The following is a 24,220-nucleotide window of genomic DNA, read 5'->3' as shown; positions in this document are numbered from 1 at the left end:
ATTCAAATAAACAGTTCACCTTTATACCAAGAACAAACACTTGGTTTAAAAACCTCCCCAGATCTGACAGCACCACGAGAGACTGTGCAAACCTTTTCATCTACTTAGTTTGACAAATAAAAATAACCTTTGTTTGTTTTTTTCCCTGGAGCACACACTGCTGGGTCAAACCTTTATAACATGTTTTACTTAGATTACAGTCAAGCCAAATGTTTAAGTGTATTTTACATGTGTAATTCTAATACAATGATAGTTGATATTTGTTGAGTTTTATTGGGTTTGGTTTAAAAGAAGTAAAACAGAATATTAAGGATATATAAGAAAACTCTTGGTGTAAACAGTCATCAGTGCCTCCTGGGGTCTCACCTGCATAGAGCTCTGGGCCGTACACCGCTCCCACCATGGGACTCAATTTCCAACCTGCTGATGACAGTCGCACAGTCAAATAAAACAACATTACATTTCCATTCTCTTTTGCCGCACTCGTTCACTTTCATACTGGGCTGTTGGGTCCAGTGGCGCCTAAAGAGCAGCTGAATTGATTCAAATGTGATAAGTAGTTAGAGAAGAAGGAAGTCAGTAATGTTTTTTTGCATCCCTAGGAGTTTGCCAGACGGATGAAACACCACAAGTCGTTTCACAAGGACAGCACGCAGATAAAATGAAAACCATCAAAGTAAATATTTCCTGGGAGCGGTACAGAACAGTCCATAAAAAGGGCGAGGCGCGGACACAAAAGGCATAACTTCTTCCGAATACTTTGTCCACGTGATATTATTCTTTGGTCGTAATCCAAATTTCTGATTCTGTGGTTCGCTGTGGCACTGAGGCGTCACGTAGGCCGCAGATGTCATTAATAATCAACATGTTTCGATCTTGCACGAAACATTACGGAGGAGAGAAACTTTACTGCGGTAAAATCTTATCCTGGATCCAGTATAAATTTTAAACTTTTGGAAACACAAGCTGCTTTTTCTATGACACAGTATTGTAGAAAATTCTCCACTTGTGAACTTTCCATTAGTGTTTTATTTTTTATAACAGATCATATATAATCCTTGATGTTCTTTTAAACTGTTGTCATGTTTCAGTGTGTGTGCGTGGTTACCATAAGGCAGTGCACTCAGAGCCTCTCCGTTTGGATAGGGGCTGACCATTTTCTTGTTAGTCATCACCCTGGCTGTGGCATTGTTCACCTGGGGATGAAGGAGGACACAGTCAGAGGTAAAGACAAACACAGAGCTGTACTTTAACACATTTCACAGTTCTCTTCTGGCATGCTCACTCTAACTTTGTCTATCAGGCCTATTTAATTCACGTCACCATTTTATTTCTTACATAATGTATAAAACAGCATCATTCCCCAGCGCTGTAGCTGCCCTGTGGGAGCGTGTACAAGGATTTCAGCTGTGCCCTGCTCCTGTCATGGCTGCCTAACACTTTCACTTCTGTCTGTGTGTTGCATGTCAATTACAGCGGGGAGAAAAAGTGGGTGGGAACCGTTATGGAGATTTTTAGTCATCATGCAATTAAAAGCCAGTTGCCCAGAGAAGATTTGGTGATTCATTGCAGGCATTAGGGCTGCCATGGGGACAGGGCTGCTTATGTTCCTGTGCCGAGAGGGACAGAGTAGAAGAAACAGCAGCAGTTTAGTGCCTGCTTTTTGGAGCAGGCATGTTGTACCATCCATTGAGAATTTGAATACGTGCACATGTGTGCACATCCACTGACATTTTCAGGCTAATGCCTACGCCTCTCTTCAAGATGGCCGATAATCTTCTTTCAGGCTTCAAAGGCTCATACACGGGTCCCTTGATCTGTCCTCATCTTCCTTTGATGGGCTTTAAAAGAAGAAGATTGTAGCTTCCTCTAATAACCGTGCAGTATGAGTGTGCTGTTCCACTGCACAATGTGAAACAAGCTAAAGATTAATGACCTTTAGGCGCGCCATGATGAGTGTGCTTATGTGTGACAAAAAAGGACACGGACTGGGAAATGAGTGCTCGTGTGGATGTAAACACCGCACTCCCATTTAGGAAACAATTATGGCCCCACTGCTGTTCACAGAACTTCTCGCGCCATGTTTTTCTATCAGCCAACCTTCATTAATTCAAATGGAAATGGGGTTTACTTCATTTTTCCCCTCATTCCAAATGACAAGGTCAGTGGTGATTGATTCTATTAGCATAGCCGGAGTAGCTTTCTGATGACATTGTTCACTTGAGCCTAGAGCATTTCTGCACTGCAGTCGTACTGTGCATTTCAGTCTTTAAAAGAATGCCTCTTAAGCGGTTGGGTTATTTCTTCAGCTTTTGGCGTCTGTTAACAATATTAACAAGGACACCAAGTACATAAGCATCCTACACAGCCCTGACTCCAACTTGCAATGGAAATAATGTTCTTTAGTTCACAGAACTGAATGGTTTGGAGCACTGTACTTAACTGACAGCAGTGCAGAGCCATGACCTTCTGCGCATGGAGAAATTAAAAGGGATGTTACAGGGAGTTAATAAGCAACTGCAAAAAAATAATAATTTGGGTAAAAGTTTCAGAGCAGCAAATCCAGGGACATTGTTTTTTGTTTTTTTTTTTAACAAGAATGGCACTTCTTTAGCATGTATGATTCAACATAAGCAGCAGTCTGGAGCCCACAGCAGATGACTCACGTCGTATTCACAGCATGCCTGGGGAGGGGCATTGTCATCCAGAGGGGGCGCTCTCTGTTATTTGTCACCTGTCTCTATACTGTTTGAGTCATGCACAATTAATGCCGTTAGGTGGACACATGCAAATTAACCAAAGGTCGGCGTGGAAGGTAATCTGAGTCGATAATTGAACTTTTCTTGGCCCATAATTTTCCTTAGCAATAAATAATAGGAATTACTCAAATCAGGCATGTCAAAACTCCATATGAAACCAAACTTGTGGGGTTTACAAACCTAAAAAAATAATTAAATACAAAAATAGGGGAGAGATAGAGGGGGTGCAAAAACATTTTTGGACAAAATTAAGAATCATATACCACAAAAATTAACACGCAGCCATATATGGGTGCATCACATGACTAAAAAGTGGAGGAGAAAAATAAAAATAAAATCAGCCAATCAGCAAGCGTCGGATGCAGCATAGAGACCAATCAAATTACAATAGCAGCACTCCCACATCAAACACATACAAGACAGAGATGGGACAGGTACATGAGGGGTGCAGGTGATAGTAAGAGACAGAGCCAGTCAAAATCAGGACAGAGATGGAGTGAAGAGAGAGGAACACAAAATGAATGAACAAAATACCAAGGTGCATCATTCAAATAAAGCAATATTAGATTTGGTGACCATTCTCCTGCAAATCTCATTGTATGTGGTGAGAGAGACAGAAGAGAGAGAGAGAGAAATCCTCATTCCCAAAAAAGAGAAATGAAATAAACATGAGACACTTGGCCAGGCATTAGAACTGTGTCACAAACTGAGACCAGTACACTACAACTACATCGTCTACCACTACTGAGAACACAAGACAGTCCACTACAAGAACCAAACTAAAACAAAAAAGTAAAGGAAAACAAAATTGCAGCATGTAGACCCAGCAAGGTAAACCCCATATCGGTTCAGAGATGCATATGGTTAAATACTGGCTGGTTTTAGACGTCACCAGACCTGCACAAGCTTTTAAAGGGATGCTACAGTAAAAAGCACATGGCACTTCTGTCAGGCATTCTTAAAAAGTGAGCACATTTCTTTTTAGTGACAGTTTTCAGTGTTTTCAGGGCTGAGCCTGGTGAACTGACTTTTGAAGTCGGTCTTGAATAGCTTTGGGGTTTGTACTCCCTGCCTTGATGCTTTTACATTTCTGAAGTGAAATGTACAGCCTCACAATCAGAATAAATTGACTCTTGAGCTTCAAACAACCCCTTCTGAAAATGTAAAGGACCCTAACCCAATTAATCCTTTAGTAAGCGTGTGGCCATACAAACAGAGCTGCGCCCCTGGTGCTAGTCTAATATAAAAAGGTAACGTATAGCGATGTTGACATACAGCAGGAGTGGACATTTTGCAGGTCAACCCTTAGCAAGCAGGTCAATGAAACGAGAGGCATTACATCATTTGTGCAGATTTGTAATGATTGGAGGAAACAAACAGTATGCATTTAAGGTCCTGGGGGAGAATTTAGCAGACAGATCAAGGATCTTTGCATTGAGTGATTACATTCGCTCATTCTCAGAGGTGTTAATGAGATGGTGGGGGTGTTAGCGCTAACACAGCTAATGCTTTGTCCGTCTAGGTGACAACAGACAGGAACTAGAACTAGAATCATTACTAGCTCCAATATCATTATAACTAGTTCAAAGATGGGGTGGAGGAGTGGGATCAGTTTCAGTGATAAATGTTTGTACACAACTTACCGTTGCCGTAGAAACAGCGAGTGGTTACCGTGGAGACTGACAACAACACACAGAAGTCGTCAGGAAAACAGAAAAAATATAATAAATAAAAAAGAACAAATAATCCTACAAAACAAAGGAAGCCTAAAATGTCCCCGCTCATGGCCCCGTTAAAGCTTAAAGAATCTGTGAAAAGACCATTTTAACATCACTCTGCTAATCCATAGACATGAATAATAGAGATATGGGGCAACCTTGCTTTACAAAGAGCTAGCCAGTTAAAATGATCGGTGTCAACCAGTCAAAAAGCACACCAGTCTCCATTTAAGAATAGCAATGGGATGGTTTGACACGGTCTGGGGCAATTACAGTCAAAGGACAAAGGGAGCTACTTTAGTTAGAAGCTGCGAGAAAAGGCTTTTGTGGTTTAAGTCAAGCCACCAGGGGAGAGCTTATTTTTAAATTGTTTGTGGGAAAAATGGCTAACATTTCCTCTCTCTACCACCAGTCACCATAAAAAACATTCAAACAATACAAGAGTGGTTACAAAAGACAGAAATGTTTTCAAAATAAGGAAAATATGAATTAGAAAAGATATGAAAGAATTTAAAGACTGGCAATAAGAAGAGGTAAAGAAGAGGAAGGATGAACTGGACACACAGTCAAAAACAGACAAGTGGAACGGGAAAGTGCAAACTCTCTTTCCCCTTTTGGACAATTGTCACTCATGTACAAAGCATACACGCATGGATACACACACGTCCAATAGTCTTGTCTAAAAACAAGTCATGCAGGAACACAAACTCAATATGACAAAACTGGACAAGTCAAATTCCAGAGAGGGGAAGTGAGGGAGCCGCTCATCTGAAACTGGGACATGGGAGCTGGCAGCCTTGGTTTGCGCACGTGTCTTATCATTCCAAACCTTTTAGTGGTGAATAAAAGCCTCAGAAATGCTCATGGAAATGATGAGGCTGAGGCTCAGGTGAGGAGGAACGCCAGCTGTGTCCCATTGACGAGGGTTGTTCAGAATGGACAAACATGCAAGAATCCCACTCCATTTACCCACAAGCATCAGGGCTCCACAATATGCAGTTTACAGTTTACTACAGTTACAGTTAAGTCCTATAGGACACGCTCATGTGCAGCTTATCTGTACAGTTTGAATTAATACAACTATAGGCTTACTTGTTACAGTCGCTCTTCAATTTGTGCATGATAGTTTAACGGCTCGTAGCTCACAGCAGAGGCACGTTCTGAGTGTTTATGAATTATAGAATATGGCGTCCAATTAGGCAACATGAGTCTTGAGTGTAAAAAAGTCCTTAAAAGGAATTACAAATGTACTTTTATAACTTTTACTGATCTGAGCAACATTTATTTCATGTTTTTTTTCAGGATATTGTGCAGCCCAAACACAGGAATGACACATTTGTCTCACACACATGCAGATGCAACACACACACCTCAGCTCTTCTACACAATTCCCTTTAAATGTCTAAAACTCTGCGCTGAGAAGAGCTGTCACTACAGTGGGACAGCTTTAAGTATGTGTTAATGGGGTGCTAAAGCTTCCTATAGTTCCCTCCTCGGTGGCCCACGTGTGCCGCTCCTGTCCTTGGTGGAGTTTTAGTACACGGGTGCTCAACAAAGATCAAAGTTAAACAGATAAAGCTGGCACTTTTTCAGTGTTAATTGTTTCAGGCCGACTGGGTAAACAACTTAATCGAATGCCTTTATTCCAATCTGTAGTTTATCTTGACAGTCTGACACTGCAGCAGATGGAACTGACGTGAGAAATTAAATAAAGATGAGCTAAACGGCATCTTTTTCTGAGCTTAGATCCTTAGCTATTGAAGAACAGGTGGTAGAATGGGCCAAATCTGTTTACTAGACCAGCACTTTGTTTAGCACTACTGGTCATGAAATCAAAACTGGCTTTAATGATCAATGTGTATGTTTTTGGTGTGCGAATGGAAGCATACTACTCAGTTATGGCTTTTCTGTCAGATGATGCATGAATGTGGTTAAATGGATCCAAGGACCTTTCCATCGTTAGCTCTCAAAGTTAATGGCAGTGGTATCATGTGCACGAGGCAAACCGATGCTATGAAGGTCAGCTGGATTATGTGTGATTGAGCATTGGCGCAATCGTGGTTAGATATGGATGAGGGGGTTATGTTTTGTTAGATATGGATGAGGGGTTGATACTTTGAGATGTTTGTGAGTGCATATCAGCAGACACACTTACACGCCTATATATAGAACCCTGCGGTCCATATATAGATGAAGAGAATGAGATGAGGTCACAGAACAGAAGGTAGAGACAATTGTAGTTGGGCGACTTACATGGACACATTGGATGCACACGGCAAAGTGACTTCTTCAAAACGCAGAGTTTTATTCCAGACAAAGAGAAGTACAGTGGAACTTTGAGCACAACTTGAGCGTAGACTGGTTTTATAACAGCATGCACTATTAGTAACCGCTAAATAATCATCTACAAACATGCACTGAGTATACAAAACGCCAGATTGAAGTCATTTTAAACAATTTTAAAATTCAGCTTCTCAGCCCTATTCCAATGAGTGGAATCACTCCCCAAGGCCGCAGAGTGTAGCTGATTTCATGCTAAATGAATAAATGCGAAAGTTTCATCTATGGAATTCAAAAGAACATCTTAACATGCAAAACAAAACATCCGACTACCTCAAGTAAAGCAGTGTAGTTGTGCGGATCATTGGGCCTAATTATTGTTAAGTAACCATGCTAAACCGACATGCTAGCAAACTACAGTCACACAAAACCAGCCTTATACCAATGGCCTATATTTCAGAGTTACATTTCCATCTTTTATGAATATAGTTTAATAAACTCTGAAATGATATGACCCGGTTAAGATGAGAGTTAACATCTGTGAGAGGAGAGAAATGGCACAAATGCTGCTTTGGAAAAACAAACACATCAATATTTGTCCTGTGTCAGTCTTTTGTCTCTCTGAGCCCATGCACCAAAACACTCCACAGGCTCCCGCTGCTTGACCCACCATGCAGCCAATTCACCACGGCCTCGCACCACTACGCCAGTACAACATGCAGAGTGATTCAAAACTCAAAATGAACACAAACTGCTTTCTCGTTATTACAAAGTGGCTGGGAGCATGCATGGATTTGGACAGGACTCAACAACACAGACAGGTTATGTTTGCTCCATCTGTATCCATTCAGCTGGCTGATTGACTGGAGATGGAGGTGAAGGGGGTGTGGAGCAGGTGGTTGTCTTTCATTCTCAACCCACCATTCTGCTGAGTTAAAAATAAAACAAAAACAAAAAAAAGGATCCAGCCAGTCTCATCTGTCATGCAAGAAATGACTTCAACATCCACACACACTCACGAGGAGTTCCACCATAAGCCCATGCACAGGTCCTGGCTTACAGCGGCTTGGGTCTCCAAAATAGACAGTGGTGGTTTGAAACCCCCAAGTAAAAAGAAAAGAGCAACTGGACACAGTCAGCACATGCTTCAGTTACAAAAAAAACAAAACAAAAACACAACCTCCACCCACAGAACTGCACATCAAACTCCTCTGGCCAAATCTCCAGAAAGTGAACATGCGTCAGTGTCGCTGTGATCCCAGCATGCTGCCGTTGCACCAGAAGCTTGTCACAACCACTTAGCCACAGCACCAGGAGAGAGGAACACAGAGGGATTTCTACACTAAAGAACTCAATGAGTGTTTGACAGCCATCTGCCATGCATCATCCTTTCCCTGCGTTCCTCTAAGTTACCTCCGGTACCACCACACAAACATTCCCATTTTAGCACAAAGAAAAGTTGGAACATCACGTGGCTATGAGTTCAGTGAGGGAAAAAGGTGAAAAGGCAAATATGTCAAAATAAAGGCAGCAGAAGAAAAGGAAACAGCATGCCTTATGTACTGTTGTTGCACCCCCAATCACTGGCACCACCAAAACACGAGGAGGAGGGAAACAGATTTGGAAGTAATAGTTTTGTAGCAAAGGGTCCAGGGAGTGGGATACCAGTGGGCTGCATCAGAGCATGTGACTAGAGGGAGGATGAGTGCTAGCTAGCAGTCATTGTACAAGCACAAGGATATAAAAGAAGCCAGGAGGAGGGAGTGGTGGTAGAGACAGCATGAAGAAAATTACCTCAATCTTACGGCCCTCCACCAGCGTGCCGTGAAGCTTTTCTCTGGCTTTTTCTGCATCTGCGCTGGTCTCAAATGTCACGAAGCCAAAACCCTGTGGCACAGAGCACAGGTGACGGGGGTGAGGGGGACAGGACGCAGTCAGGCGCTAAAAGGGGTATTTAAGAGTCTGAGAGAGTCAACAAATATGTATATACTTACCTTTGAGCCCCTCTCGTTGAAAATAATCTCTACATCAAGAATTTTCCCAAATTGCTGAAACATAATAAAAAAAGAAAATAAAAAATGTAGAAAACAATGAAGCAACGAAATCATAGAGAAAATTCTGTCTCATACTCATATTTAACTCTATCACAGTTGCTAATTCAAAAGGCAGGAAGCTTTAAGTCATTTTATACATAAAGTTATGGTCAAAACATTGAGGTCCTCAACGCTGAAATCACAAGAGGCATTCTAATTACCCAACACCAGGGGTCACTATAGCACCAAAGACAAAAACCTCTCACTGCGTCTCTTTCCCTTGAACCCTGGCCTCTTGCTCGCCGCTGACACACGGGCAATTATCCCAGGTCTGTGTTTCTCGTTCATTTACGCCCGTGCCCGCCCCCCTGCACTTGATTTATTGATACTTACCCCAAACATCTGCCTGAGGTCTGGGTCCCGGAATCTGAAGGGGATGTTGGAAACGTGGAGTCTTTTTGGAGCGCCTTTGGCCTCTGAATCTCCTGGGGACCCTCCTCCTGTTCCTCCTGAGCCCCCTGTCCCACACTGCACCCCCGCCTCTCCTTGGGACGACTCCTCGGGCTTGACCTGTGTAGAGCAGGGAAAAATTAAAGATGGAACATAGAAACATTTATGTGCAAAAGCAATTTCACTACAGCAAACCTTCCCCCTGCAAAAAAAAAGAAAAAAGGAAAACAATACTTACATTATTGTTTGTGTTAGTGGCAGCACCGTTGGCTCCATTTGCACTGGCCCCTACTTCTGCTGTGCCCTGGCCCGCAGCACCAAACATGGCCCCGGGGCCGAATTCTGTCCCGGGTAGGCCGTTTTGAGGTGGGGGTGGAGGGGGGAACGCTGCAAAAGGCGGAGCTACCAGTCCTTCCTGTCCTCCTGTCGAATCCTGGGAGCCCTGGAGGAGCGCACACAAGGAGAAAGAGGAGAAGGAGAGGAAGAGAGTCGATTAGCATATATACAGTCAGCACGGCGATTCCATTGGCTGATGAAGGCAGAATACGAGGGTTAAAACCTGCCTATTACATTTCACTCTCTCTCTCTCTCTCACTCTCTCACTCCGCTCGCTCGCCGCTCCCCCTCCCTTTACCTCCATATCTCTGACAGGCATGTGTTTTCAGTCAGCCGACCATGAAATATTTACAGCAAACACATCTATTATTAAGAGTCAGAAAATTCGATACACAGTTTGAGATACCAAGATGCTCATAGGATGCATGGACACACACGCGCGCAGATAAATAAACCGTGACGTGTTTACTGCTATTCCTTTTTCTTTTTAAGCTGTAGAAGCAGTGGGTTTCTTTGAGGCGGCATCTATAATTCAGATTTACTGTGTATCAGATAGAGCTGTAAAAGAACAAAGACCGGGGAGTCCTATCAGGAACAGCAGGAGCATCCACAGATTCTTTACAGCCCAGGTCCAATACGTGTACGTCTTATCTCGGGGAGTGACTGCGCTGCACTGCTGCCGTCTCTGCAATCTTCACAGCCTCAAGGGCAGGCTCAAGTTTTCACACCTGGTCTGAGAAGGTGCGCAAACTGTGGAGGATTGGAAAAAGCCCAAGTGGGAAAGGATGGAGGACAACAGCAACAACGGCAAACGTCCCATAATCACAGTATTTTCAAATGACGTTCAAGCACAAATCTAAAGAGGTAGCGCATACTGTGGCATTTTGATGGTATGTTCACACGCTATGAAATACATAAAAGTCTAATATTAATCTGGATTTGTGCAGCAAACAAAGCCGGCGCTAAAATAGCCACTTCAAATCAGGCCAACAAAAGAACGCTGACTATGCTGACCAACTATATCATCAACGTCTGACAGTTCTGTGATGGTAAAGGTGACACGGTTAAGCCAATATTATGAGACAGGTTGTTTTTTTTGTTTTTTTAATTCAATCAAAATAAAACACACAGCATGACACACAGCATCCACACCATGAAGAGCTGTTGTGGCGTCTGCCGCAGGCTGATGTGGGCAGGGTGACGCCTAGAGACACTCAGTCTCCAGACAGCCTTTTTAATTAGACAGAGTAACTAAGATGCAACGCCACAAAAGCAAATGGGTGCTCTCTCAGTCTCTCCCTTTCTCTGCCTATAGGCCGCCTGGCTGCACACAGCTCCTCTACTGTGACAACTGTATTCTGCTAGTTAGGGCTAAAGCTCATCTGAGAGACAGGCGGCTCTGGGCACAAGCGACAGAGCATGCAACTGGAAATGCAGCCTAATCCCAGTGCAGTAGGGGAAGCATCTCCATTTTGTCTTTGTTGTTCGCCAAAGGGTATAACACTGTATTTATTGTATTTGAGAAGATTTTACCTCAAGGAAAAACATAAAAATGAATCACCCACATAAGAAACATGGGTAACTTTTTAATCCAGATATATATGTAGTCAAATGTCGCGCATAAAAACAATATGATTATGTGTTTTTGCTGTGGCCAACGCTGTGCAACATGGAAGTCTGCTGATGCCATTTAAAACAGAAAAGTATAACCACTGCACTCATTCATTATTTAAAGCACAAAGTCTGATGGCGTCTGTGAAGAAACGTGTGGGCTTCCTCTAAACTTTAGATCAACCTCATTATTGTGCAGTGTATGTTTTTCTACCAATGCATATTCAACTGTGGCGATCGCAAAACTTAGGCTGGAAAGTTTTGGACCACATTAAATGAGCGTGTCACTATTTCCCATAGTCTCTGGCTCTCCTCCACTGTCTTTTTCCATTATTGCACTTTTCCTGGCTGGCTCTGTGTATATCTCCAGTATATGATGTTGCCATGTAGGGCAGCGCACCGCTCCAGAGTCAGGAATGCCTCTGGTGCAGTCTGGAGGAGGCCTGCTTCTCATTTATGATCCACGTCCACTGCCATCGCATTCTCCATTTATCAACTCACCATTTCAGCCTTTAACAAATTTGAGCTCGCGCTGGATAAATCTAATCCAACTCAGAGCTAAACGTGGGCGCAAAGTCAATAGAGCTAACCTGCACCGGCCGGGAAAAAATACGCTTTTTTTTTTCTTCTTCTTCTCCAATCGTTACGTAACAATCATCTACGATTTAAAATGTGTGAGGTTTTTAATAGAGCGAGTAATTGAATAAAAGTGCACATCTCAGTTGAATCTAAATGGCCACTTATTCAGACTAATTACTTTTCTGATTAATCTCGATCCCCACGCCCCAATGTCGCGAGACTTTTTGGATTCTGTTCATTTGACTCCCAACTGTGAACATGTCAGAATGATCCCTGGGCCGGGTAATGCCTTTTGAAGCACAGGCTCGTACATGTTTAGGGCCTGTACGTGTCCTCACAAGCGGGTTTAGACTCAAGACGTGAACCCAAGCTAAAGCGGACCAGCAGAGACCCCGTGGATATTAGCAGCAGCTTGCCTTTCGATAAGTGTTGGTCATGCTTCTCTACCATGTGGTGAACCGAGTCTGTGGCAGATACAAACACGAGGCATTTGTCACACTAGGCAAGTTCTTCTGATTAACAAGGAAGCGTGTCCAAGAACAAAACAGACCTCCTTCCACGTTGCACTGGGATTAGGGCAGTATTTACACTAGAGGAGTGGCAGCTAGCAAAAAAGGCTAAGCTAACGACGACAAGAGCAAAAAATACAGCGCACATCGGCAATTTGGTGGCATCCTGATGAATGACTTTCTGATGCAGTAGAAGTAAATAAAAGATACGGCAACAAAACAAGGAAAAATGTGATGTACTGTTCAGTTCATTGGAAAAGGGACAAACTGTCAAAATAAATTTAAAAAAAAGGACGGCCTTAGTAAGAAAAAACATCATCTTTAGATTTTAATTTAAAACAGATTTGTCTTAAAGAAGATAAACTGTGCGTGTGTTTGCACCTACGACACCTGTGGATAATTATATTTTGATTTGGTTTTTATATCTGATCCAACATGACTTAATAAAAAGGATAAAATAAAACAAATTTGCTGACTTCTGAATTAGAAAGTGCCCAGTGGGAGCTGATATCGTCATAAACGTCATCACGACAACAAGCCACACAGTTGTTGGCGCCACCTATGGACATCTACAGATCACGCCCACAACTAGTGCTTTTTTTTCTCCATTTGTACCAAAGTTATCTGTGTAATGCCTCAGTTGTCCAGGTCTGATCCATAGCAAAAGACACTGGGGCTTGAATAACTTTGCTACGTCTCAGGCACAGTGCACATCCAAGCACCACAGACCTCGCTACTAACACAAACTGTAAACAATGAGTATTTTGAGTTTCAGTGTCGTTAGCTCCTCCTTCAGACAAATATAAGGCGGCGTTCAGTGGTAATCTGAACAGAACTGAAGAAGAGGCTTGGACGAGCAGCGAAACGTCTTCAATCCTGCAATGATTTGTCCATTGACAGATTTTCTTTTGACATTTGTACCAAAATGACTATGTGACACAGCTGAATCCTGGGCATATCACCGCTTAAAAAAAACAAAAAACACAAACTGTAACTGTATAGTATAAGAGTATAAACATAAAGGATAAAGATTACTCAAACATAAAGTATAAATATTACTGCAACATGCATGAATCACTCAAAACGAGCGCAGTGTTTCCCTCGGGTGGTCACATATGTGCACACGCTCAGTCGCACTTTCAGGACATAAACACACGCCTATAGATTATATTCATTTATTATTTTAAATGTATGATATTTAATATAGATACAAACAATTAAACGGCTGTAAAACACATTATAACATCTAATATTATTCTGATTCTATTCAAATATTTTAGGATATTTGTGCAGCTTACAGTCTGTAATTTTATATTCAGGCCTTATAAATGTCTTTTGTATGGTGTGTTTCTAAATTATTATATTATGATCTACCAACTCTAACTTCTGCCTGAGCTGGGACAGTTTCTACATCTATCCCTGTTGAGAAGCAGCGCTGGCGCCGCTGCCCGTGAGCCGCGGAGCAGAGCGCGGCACAGCGTAAAACCGGACCGGATCACTGTGAAGGACGGACTGGATTAGACAGGCCGAGCAGGAGGGAAAATATGGACTGTAGTTACACAAATACAGTCGTTTCTTATGGAGCAGTGGAACTGATTTGGTAAAGACGTTTTGAAGCTAGATAAATAGCACCATATAATTTGATTGACAGGGCGGGGGGCTGTTGACGGGGCGGGGCACCCGGTCAGTGTAATGGAGAGGGAAACACTGAGGGCTGTGTTGTAAAAGACAAATATTGAGAAAGTTTGAGCATTTGTGTTTTGAATTGCGCACCTTTAAATAACGACAGAAGACTGAAGAGCGCTCCATCTGGAGGCACTGCTCAGCGTGCAGCAGAAGCCGGTGCTACCTGGAGCACCATATGTTTTTCCGGAGCAGATCAGGGGGTGGGGAGAGGGGACGCTTTTCACTGCAAAGCCTTATCAAGTCTGCTGCGCTGACTTTCACCTCACCGCCCAAGTAACGCACCCGGCAGCCACTGATTAATGGGTAAGTGGTTATGCTACTGGGTCTGACCGCGCTCATCAATCATACAGTTTGTATTCTATAACTGCTGAGTGCGAGAGAAGCCCGAGGATAGAGAGAGCGTCTTCTACCACTGCAGTGTGTGCTGTTGCTGGGGTTGGTATGCCCCCTCCTCCCCTTTGCTCTTACTCACCACACTTGATGAAAGCCAGAGGGGGAGATTTTTGTACTTTTAAAACCACCAGTGCCCGCCTCTCAAGTCACTCAAAGGGTTTACTGCTCTGTTATGTCAATCACATACAGCCTTCTGCCCATGCCCCTATAAGGACAAGCCACAGCAGAGAATACAGTGGCTTTTCCTCCACTCTAAAACTTAGGATCTTAAAAGCTTGAACGTATTTTAGCTTTGTACTGATATTCTGAAAGACTCCACACAGTGAATTCTGCTCAAAGAGGCATCAGTTGATTGTGGAAAACAGATCCACCAATAAGATCCACTCTACATTCCACGCTGCAGCTTCACCCTTAAGACTGTATGGTTTGTATTTGTACTGGTCACACTTCCCAGATCTGGATTTTGAAAGGAATGATCTTCAACATCAGGAAATGGAAAAGAAGTTCTTTAACAGCGGTGTACAGTGTTTCCTATTCATTATGTCATCTGACATTATAACAGTTGACAGTTGAGTAGAGTAAAGCAGCACGGAGCTGAGTGCAGCGGGAGCAGGAGCTGGACACAGTGGGGAGCAGGAGCTGGACACATGGCTGTCAGTGTCACCTCGCCCCCTCCAAGGTGTGTAACATAACACATGCCTGTTTTTGACAGTTCACATCATCGTCAACATGAGTCTCATTATCATAATCACACAGGCAGCACCACATGCCTTCACCTTGCATAGCCCAGAATAATTAATATCATTAGTATTTTATTCATGTATAAATGCATTTACAAGTAGAAGCATCACTGGTGAGTTTGGTACATTGAAAAAAGAGAAATTGGCCAAATGTCAATGCTTAAAGTTGTAACCTCAAGGCTTCAAACTGGTGCAAAGTGAAAAAGGCGACAGTCTAACCGTCTGCAGCAACGACGCTCAAAAAAATTTTTTGTCTGAAAAATGTGAATTTTAAATAAAAACGCCTACTCGAGACAGTGTCTGCAGTGTACAGTGTGTAAAGTGTCAATATGGGAGAGAAATGGGGACGTGGGGTTCCCCGTGTTCTAGAACATTTCAGAAGGTAAATGAGCTCATACTTTGCAGTGCAAATAATGTTATGTTTTTACTTCACAGTAAATAAAAAATAAAACTGTTTCAGCAGTAAATGGAAGAACACAAGAGTCACACAAGGCTGGGCTCAGCACACTGTTTGGGCTTTAAAGAATGAGCTGGGGCCCTGTACAGTCGACTTTTATCACAGCAGGTCAATAAAAGAAGAGAATACAGGAGCCATTTACCACTAGTCTACTACAGTTTGAAGTGTTTACTAGTATTATTACCCCACGTAAGTGTAAGACTGAACAAAGACTTAACTGTTTGGTCCATATTTGAATCTCTACTTTTTACTTGAATATATTCACTGATTATAAGTTTGATTTGGACAGTGGCTCCTGAAAAACCCAAATCTGATGTGTAGATCTGAACTCATGTTTTTGTGACTGAGGCTGTTGAAGTTACAGAGTCACTTCATTGTTTATGCACACGCACGCTCCTCACATCGCGAGGATGGAAAATCTCACGTCTTATTGCACATTTCTAGAATTATAATTTCTTGACGATCATGAAAGTGGTCGTTAAAAAACAGCGTGCAGCAGCTTTGGGCCAAACGGGAGCTGCAGTCACTTAGCTTCGTATTAGCAACAAAAATACTTTAAAATGTGAACAGCAGACAAACAGCGAACATATGGAGCGCCAAAACTTTCACCTGGCCATGTCTTCTCTCAGGGCGGGTCAGCGCTGGGCGGGGGGAGCTCAGCCTGTAGCTGATTGGCTCCTGCAGATGCACATGACACTGTCCCTCGCTGTGGTGAGAGTGCGCCCTAAACCAACGTGAACGTGCTGTATTTAGAGCTGACTGATATAACCCCGCCCCCTAGTTTATTTTTATTGCAGATATACACGATTCACCTGAATGACCTTATTTTTATTTCAAGATCAAAATGACAAATTTCACCAAAAGGCGACACGTTTGCAGCCCTAAACCTTCAATCATACGATGAGCTTTCCAAAATAAAACCGATACCAAAGCAATGAAACACCAAAAGCTCATGCATGCATTTTTCCCCTAAATTAAGGTTCTAATATTGCAGGTAACCATGGAGATGTATTGAGGAGCATTTGTGAATCACATCTGTTTTTGTACACACAGTGTGGTCAGTGCTTTCACACCTTGACCCTTCCACATGCCCGAGGAGCACTGAGAGCAGCATTAGTGACTGACAATATCATTGCTTTAAAAGCATCGGGAAAACAGTTAGAGTGCACTAGACCACCAATAGTGTGAAGTGAGCACTTCACTTTAGGCATCACTGACCACGACTACGGATGGATCAGGGCTTATTGCCAAGTCCAAATGTGTTGTTTTGCTAACCAATTTGCTCACCATTTCACGGTACACAGATATTATTTATTGTTGCCTGGAGCCGCTTGTTCCAAAAGCACGTATGTTTATGTTATTCATAGAAGTATAGATGCAGGAGAAGTCCATTACATTACACACATAATATTCAAAGTACTTAAGCATCAGTGCTCAAATGTATTACTTGCACAGCAGCAGCAGGTGAAATGTAGCATTGTAGTAAAGACACGTTTAGTTTAAACTGGCCTTACATCAGAACGTACAGGTCTGTGTGCTTCCCCCTGTTGGTGGAGAGTACAGCCACTGTTTATTTTCATGGTGTTTGCAGTTCCACTCCCACAAACAGCAGCACCTGGGCGTGGATCCCTGGTGAGTTCCTTGAAGGGCTGTCTTCCTAAAGTGGCTAACTATGCACTTTTGTGAAGGCAATGCTGCAGATGAATTGTTATGCTAATACTCAGAGAATACTCACAGTATACCACAGGTCTGGATGCACGCCTTTAGCTTAAAAGTAAGAAGCTAGGTCAGAGGAAGGATGCAGCACCTCCAGACAACAAACACATTTACAGAGGTGAGAAGAAGTGATACACATAAGTTTTGATACACCAAGTCCTGAAACAGGAATCAGAAAAAACACCTGATTGATAAGTGATACTGGTTTAATATTCCTAGAGATAAACATTCACATTTTCCTGAATAATCATCCAAATATTCTAATTGTGACCTGAATAAAACCCATTAGAACAAACTTCAAACTGGATATTGTCATTTGCCGAGCGGTAGAAACTGTGCACGCTCTACACAGAGAACTGAATGATAGAATGAAAGAATGGACCCTAGTGACTGCAACAAATGTTATAGTTAATTTAAGAATGTCGAGGTAGCTCTTATTGCTGCTAAACTCTCCAAAAATAGAGCGACACGTGGGTTTTGGAGTAATGCGGCGACTGCTGGTGTGTCACCTTTAAAGTGCCTTACACCCTTCTCGTTATTGCCGCCAGTCTCCATTTGGTGTCATTCCCTTTGAAGAGGAATAATGTGTTTGGCTTACAGCTGCTACAGCCTGGAGGGTGAGGGGAAGTGCAGAGGAGGGGAGACAGAGGGAAAGTTCATGGTGAAAAGGGCAACATTTGATTGAGATTTAAGTGGTCTTGTTGTGGGCCCAACCACACGGACGTGACCGCTCAGCACAGCAGCGTCACAGAGTAAACAATGTCCCACATGACAGTCCAACATGCTGCGGCCACGAGCAGTGCCTCTGGAATACAACAGGTAAATGATGTTAATGAAGTCATGTCTGGTTATAATTGTGAGAGTGAACTCTCTGGATGTGAGATAAACTGGCCGCTAGACGACTTATGTAGATCTGTGACTGACAGACATTGCTGTGAGTGAGCTCATGTTGCAAGAGCACACAGTGATGTGACTGTGTATTCATTAATAGCAGAGCTGTAGGAGACACTGAAGTATTTCAAGCAACAACTGGTGTGTGGCTGCTCTGAAACAACTGGGCCGTGACACCTGTCTCCCTGTGTCCAGAGACAGATGAAGTTTGAGCTGAACAGACAGTTGGATGACAATGTCAGACGGCGGGCCAAAGCTGCATACTCTGCACACAGCGGACATACACAGACATGAAGCTAACGCCACACTGAGCAGTCAGCATGCTGCGGGCAATCAACTTCTACTATAGATTCATGTCAACACAGGCAAAGAGCAGCCATACTACCTAATGTATGCACCCTAACCTCCCCAGTGGCCCAGAGGAACTCTACACCAGAGAGGGACATGCTCCAACAGGGCCCCAGCACAGCTCTGCTCCTCAGGCTGTCTTCAGCTAAAGGAGCAGACACACCCACCATATGCTAAGCACTGCAAAAACAGCAATATCAACTAAAATTCATATACTGTACTGCAGTAAGTCAGCTAATGTTTCCATGCAAGCACACACAGCTAATGGTTTCTTTAAACGTACGGAAAAACAAAAAACAGCACCAACATTTCACTAAAACAAAGTCCAGGTGACTTAATTGGAAAATAAGTGAGCTCCAGGCTCTGCTGTTCAGTCAACTCTGACGAAGGCCTCACCTGGGCCAAGACTCAGCCAACAAAAAACACACCATATATTCACGCTCAAACAAGCTCCCGCATAACAATCTCTAAGAATGAGCCGCTTTTTTGCCTCGCATTTGACTTTTCAGACATGTACACAAACTGTTTACATTTAGCATTTAGCTTACTCACCGGCAGCAGTGCAGGATAGTACAGCCCCATCATGGTCTGCTCTGGAGGAACCACTGTCCACTGTGCACTGCTCTCCGGTTCCCTGTGCGTGTCCAGCTCTCCTGCTCCTCCTCTCCTCCTGTGTCTGTGCTCCAGGACCATGAGGTGATGATGGCTTCAGTCCACGTTTGTCTCACACATTCAAATTCTCCCTCGTCTGCTCCCTCCTCCTCCTCCTCCTTCTTCCTTCCCTTTCTCCGGTGTGTCCCTTCTTCTCTCTCCTCCAGCACGTAGCTCCTGTCTGTCTGTCACTCCCCGGCCGCCTGTTTTTTTCCTCTCAGGCCGTGAACCTCTTCTGGCCTTGCTGTCTTTCTGCTCCTGACAGCCCGAATCTCCTTACTCCACCTCTCTGGTTCCTCTTTGCACCGCGTCTGTCATTCACACGCTTGCGTTACACATCCCGCTGCTCCCCCCTTTGCTTCCTCTTGTTCCCGCCCCTCTTTTAAAAACTTTCCCTCCCTCTTCAGGCTCAAACCCTCCTATCCATCAAAGCATCCATCCTTCAGTAGTAGCCGGCTAGCCCCGTGTCTGGTTAAAGACAGAACGCAGTTGTGGCTGTCTCCTCAAACCCCTGTAGAGAGAAAAGGAACAGGAAGGAAGATGCCGTCTTCTATCCACGCATTGGCTGCCTGAGAGTACAGAAAGCGACCCCCACTGCATTGCAGCGTTTTTTGATGATTTATTTATTGCTTGGCAGCCTGTCAGCTCCAAAAAGCAGTGGTAGGTAGGCCAGTCAGTAGACAGCTAGGTAGCACGCTGCGTGGGTAGGCTCCTACATGACTATTCCTCTTGTCTTCTTCAACTCTTGTCTGTAGAAAAACCCAGGCGAGCGTGGCTGAACCTAAGCTGGAAGCGGACTAAGGCTGCATTGCGCCTGTTCCCTCCGGCTCCTCATCCCCACACTTTATTGTTGGAGGGTGCTTAATTCGCAGAGTGCAGTTCCTTGCGCCGCATTTTCATATGGGAGGGACTGAACCCTGCGGAAAAAAAGCCCTGATGCCAAGCTTTCAGACATCTGCTGAGTCTGGCTAGAACGGAGTCCAGGGGGATGCGGAGGGAGGGCCAGAGAAGTGATTGGAGGTGCTTGCGGAGGAAAAAGGGCCAACTCAGGGAGAACAGAGGGTCAGCGGATGCAAACAACAGATAACTGGAGACGCAGATAAAAGGATAAAGCGGAACAGAGAGTGGGATGACAGGATTAGGGCTGTAAATGAGAGGATGAATAGGGATGATGGCTGGATTAAGCTCACAGGCTGCACCAGGCGATAAACTGTGGCAGTGTAATGTACACACAGATGTGCCGTGCTGGGACCTGTACCTGCGCTGACACAAACAAACACATGGGCTAAAACAAAGGCCTAGATCTGTCCTCGGCTCATCATACAATTCAAACAAAAGCCTGCTGTGGGCCACCATTTTACATTTCAAAGTGTCGCCGTTTTCAAAACCACTTTTGAAAAACTGTACTGTTGTAGTTCATTATAAGATTTTTTTTTAAACATTTTTTACAGTTATAAAACTGACAACAGATACAAAAAGGAGAACTGTAATCATTTTTGTTTTGGCAATTTTGCTAAATAAGAAGAAACTTATTAGCATACTTAGCATCTTAAACTGCAAGATACAGACATTCATTTAGTTCCTAGAAGTTTTTTTTTCTTTTTTCTACATTTTCTGTATACTGCTGAAGAAGCATTTAGTCAGGATTTGTTCTGACCTATATTACAAACTGACTACACTTTTCCATGATGCCTGCAACCTCCATGTTGCCATTTACTTGTGTTGTCATCCGTGGTCTTTTACATGACATAAACAGCGGGAGAGTGACATCTCCAGCCCCCAAAGGTCAAAGTGTCTCTTGGCGACTTGTGCCCAGGCCTTATTCTTAACTTTACCAGCAGCAGGGCCTCCAGGAGCCTGTCACCATTTAACACATTCATATTGACACAGACGAGACCTATAGGCGGTTCAAACATGCATACATAACATTCGACAGGGGCATTACCAAAACAAGCCTGTCCAGCCCCGCTAGGCCCCACTCCAGCCATTTGCATAACCAGGTAGTGGCGAGCGCACGGGGGACTCCTAATGTGTGCTCAAGGGTGGAATATATTAGCCCAGATGACTTTTCAATCTTTGATAACACAGAGTTATGTGTTGAACAGTGGAAGTAAAAGGAGTAGATGAAAGTGGCTCACTGCAGAGAACGGTTTAGGTATTGACCTCATTTGCCTCAGACGAGTAAAGGGCCAAGACTCGCGTTTGACAGAATATTTATTATGGATGATTTAGGCCCAGGAGACTTCAGTAACATTGTTTTCATTTTTTCATGTTTTACTGCCTTACAATTCTCACTGGTCAGGAAGAGAGTGGACTAAAAACTGAAATATTTAACAAAAAATATATATATTTCTTTATTTAGTTTAGACTGTCCAACACACTTTTCATACACCAGCCCACACAGACACTGGACACAAGGTGAGTGAAGAGTCTGTCCTAAAAACACGTATGAAAAAGTCTGAGTGGGAATCGAACTCCCTCCCTGGGGTTGGTGGATGAGCACTTTAACCACTCTGCCACTACTGCACCTGGTCTCCCAGCACCAACCGAGACCAACCCAGAGTAGATCATGAAATCAGAGGGTTTATAATGGAAGTACAATAATCTATTCAATACATAACTGTTTTATGGGAGAGACTACAAACCAAAACATATCAATTAAAGTTGCATCTCCATCGACAGGTCATTATTTCAGTTATGTGCTTAATATTTAATGTTTATATTTGTGCTATGTACCGGAAATACGCAGTTAAGAGCATTTTCAAAACAAATGCCTCATAATTTACTCTCAGTTATAATATTTTAGTTAGTGACCTGACTTTAAAGGACCAGTAACAGTGAATAATCTCAGTACAATACCAAGCAGGTGACTATTTGCCAAACACATGGTATTTTTATCAAGACTGAAGCCAAAACCGTCTCTTTGATGTCAGCACAGAAAGCGCATTTTATTAACTACGTCTACATGTGCAAAGGATTCATGTAAACTCATTTCAGCAGCAGCAAAAGGCTTTCAATAAGAAAACTACTATATAGAACTGATTTTTTTAAGCTGCATCTTGCAACCCTAATACTATGTGGTCAGTGTATGTTTGCTCCGTCCCAGACATGACACAGAAAGTGAACTCAATCTCATAACATAAAGAAGTCGTCAGCCTGTTCCTCTCCTCCGTCACGCTGCTGAAGAAGTATATTCCCCAGAAAGGAGAAGCGTGGAGCCTGCTAGAGGAGAGCGGACAGTGAGCACAGGCTGGGGGCCAGTGTGATGTGAAGAGGAGGAGGAGGCTGGGGGGGCCATCGGGCTCAGCAGACCAACACTCCCCTCCTGTGGCACTGCCAGAGAGCTGCACATCCAACACAGGCCACAAGCAGCAGACAAAGGAACACGCATGGAGGCTTCAGAGGCTGGCATGTGCGCACCAGTGGCACGCGCTAAGCCACTCTCACTACTGCGCGGCGGTAGATAAGACAGCTACCCGGCCGCTGCACTGCACACACGCCGCTCATTACGGGGAGCAATATGCATGGAGAGATAGTTCGACAGAGGGAGAGAAGGGAAGGGGTGGCATTGTGAGGCAGCACAGCATGCACAGAGACTGGCTTAGTTTAAAGCAGCCAATAGCTTAATGTCTATTTTCAAAGGGTCAGAGCAGTGAAAAGAGGTTCAATCGCTAGTTTCTCTTTCATCAGTCCCTCTAACAGCCGTCATTTATGTGGCACCAGAGGCAGTGGCAGGAAAATATAACAGCGTGATACAATGGAGCGGATCATTACTAAAGACAAAATATGACGGTCGACGAGAAGCACATGAACTTCACCGATTTCAAAGAGAATATTTTTAACAAAGCTTACATAACACCAGATACACAAACCATTTGCTTTTTATCACAGTCACATTTTTGTGCAATAACATTCAAGGATATTCTTTGAAATTATGCACAATTTTTTACAATGGTTTGCGAGCAGTCACTAAGCTCTTACCTGACTGTGAGGTGGGTATCCATGGAAACCAGGATTTAAAGGTTCATTGTTCTGCAAGAGACAACAGGAGGGAAGAGAGCGGTGAGTGGCAGCACTTTGAAAAAGCACACGGATGCGGCATGACAGTCCCAAACTTTTACATTTCAGCTGGAGAGCTCTCGAGCAGAAAAACAGCTGCACTTAGCTTGTTTTTTACAGGGACTACACAGATCTGAACATTCTGAGGATCAAAGCCACATGGTACCTCACTGAAACTGTACAGACCAGTGCCATCGCATTATAACTGTCATATGCACAGAGAAAATGGCAATATATGTATTTGTAAATCTTTATTGTCAATTATTTATCAAGTTCATAACACAGACTGCGCTCGAACACTAACCCAGTGTGACTGTGTGTGGTACAAAAGATGTTTACCACACACTAGTTTGCCTGAATAAATTCAGACTAAAGACCCAAAGAGGAAAAAAAAAACAAATACACACTGTGAGAAACTACAATTCAGTTTTAGCCAAGGCTGAGCAAGTGACAGACATTGACTTTGGTCCATTTAATGAATCAAAATGTCCAACCCTACAGCCAACATGTAGTTTGGAGTTTAGAGCACAGTTCTGACTTTAAAGGAACATTTTTCTTTTTTTTTTAAACATAAAAACCCATTAAAACCCATACATTTTGTTAACAGTAGCCACAAACTTGATTTAATGCTGAATAATTACTTAGACATCAGGGTTGGCAACAAAACTATATCCAACTGGCTCAAAATTAAACCAGTTCAAACAAGGACAAGTCTCCTCCTACACAGATCTAAAGAGACGGGTCGCCCCTGCAGCCCACTCCTCCAGGATCACCCCTGCGTTGTGCCTAATTGCTTGGTAATTATTTTTAATTCGGTTACTTCTTATCCGGTTTAGCTAATTCGTGTGTTATTTCAGCAGGCATTGATTTGTGCTGAGCCATCGCTGAGGAGACAAAGAGCGAGGAGTCGAGGAGGGGCTTTGGAACAATGTGGAAAGTTAACCCGACGATGATATTTTGACAGCAGAGAGAGATGATAACGGTGCACTCTCGCCTGCTGGCAT

General features: G+C 43.4%; 1 protein-coding gene across 7 annotated transcripts in view; it reads right to left on the bottom strand.

The window, feature by feature from the left end:
• The window catches only part of LOC117375255 (RNA binding protein fox-1 homolog 2-like), a 44,367-nt gene that overhangs the window by 9,124 nt on the left and 11,023 nt on the right, over positions 1-24,220 (bottom strand). For 4 of the 7 annotated variants that reach the window (XR_008648762.1, XM_033971536.2, XM_033971538.2 and 1 more), the window contains exons 2-8: positions 23,139-23,189; positions 9,479-9,682; positions 9,184-9,360; positions 8,752-8,805; positions 8,552-8,644; positions 1,109-1,196; positions 367-423 (exon numbers count right to left, since the gene is read on the bottom strand). Coding sequence is in view for 6 of the 7 variants with exons in the window: in XM_033971536.2 (XP_033827427.1) it covers positions 367-423; positions 1,109-1,196; positions 8,552-8,644; positions 8,752-8,805; positions 9,184-9,360; positions 9,479-9,682; positions 23,139-23,189 (724 nt within the window). In the remaining variant the exon portion in view is untranslated. Of the gene's footprint in view, positions 1-366; positions 424-1,108; positions 1,197-8,551; positions 8,645-8,751; positions 8,806-9,183; positions 9,361-9,478; positions 9,683-19,058; positions 20,122-23,138; positions 23,190-24,220 lie in introns of those variants that run through there. The other 3 variants (XM_033971539.2, XM_055223486.1, XM_033971540.2) reach the window with 2 other exon arrangements.

This window comes from Periophthalmus magnuspinnatus, chromosome 8, assembly GCF_009829125.3.
Source record: "Periophthalmus magnuspinnatus isolate fPerMag1 chromosome 8, fPerMag1.2.pri, whole genome shotgun sequence".
Taxonomy (NCBI): Eukaryota; Metazoa; Chordata; class Actinopteri; order Gobiiformes; family Gobiidae; genus Periophthalmus; species Periophthalmus magnuspinnatus.
The sequence above is the reverse complement of the archived record's forward strand: the minus strand, read 5'-3'. Positions and strand labels throughout refer to the sequence as shown.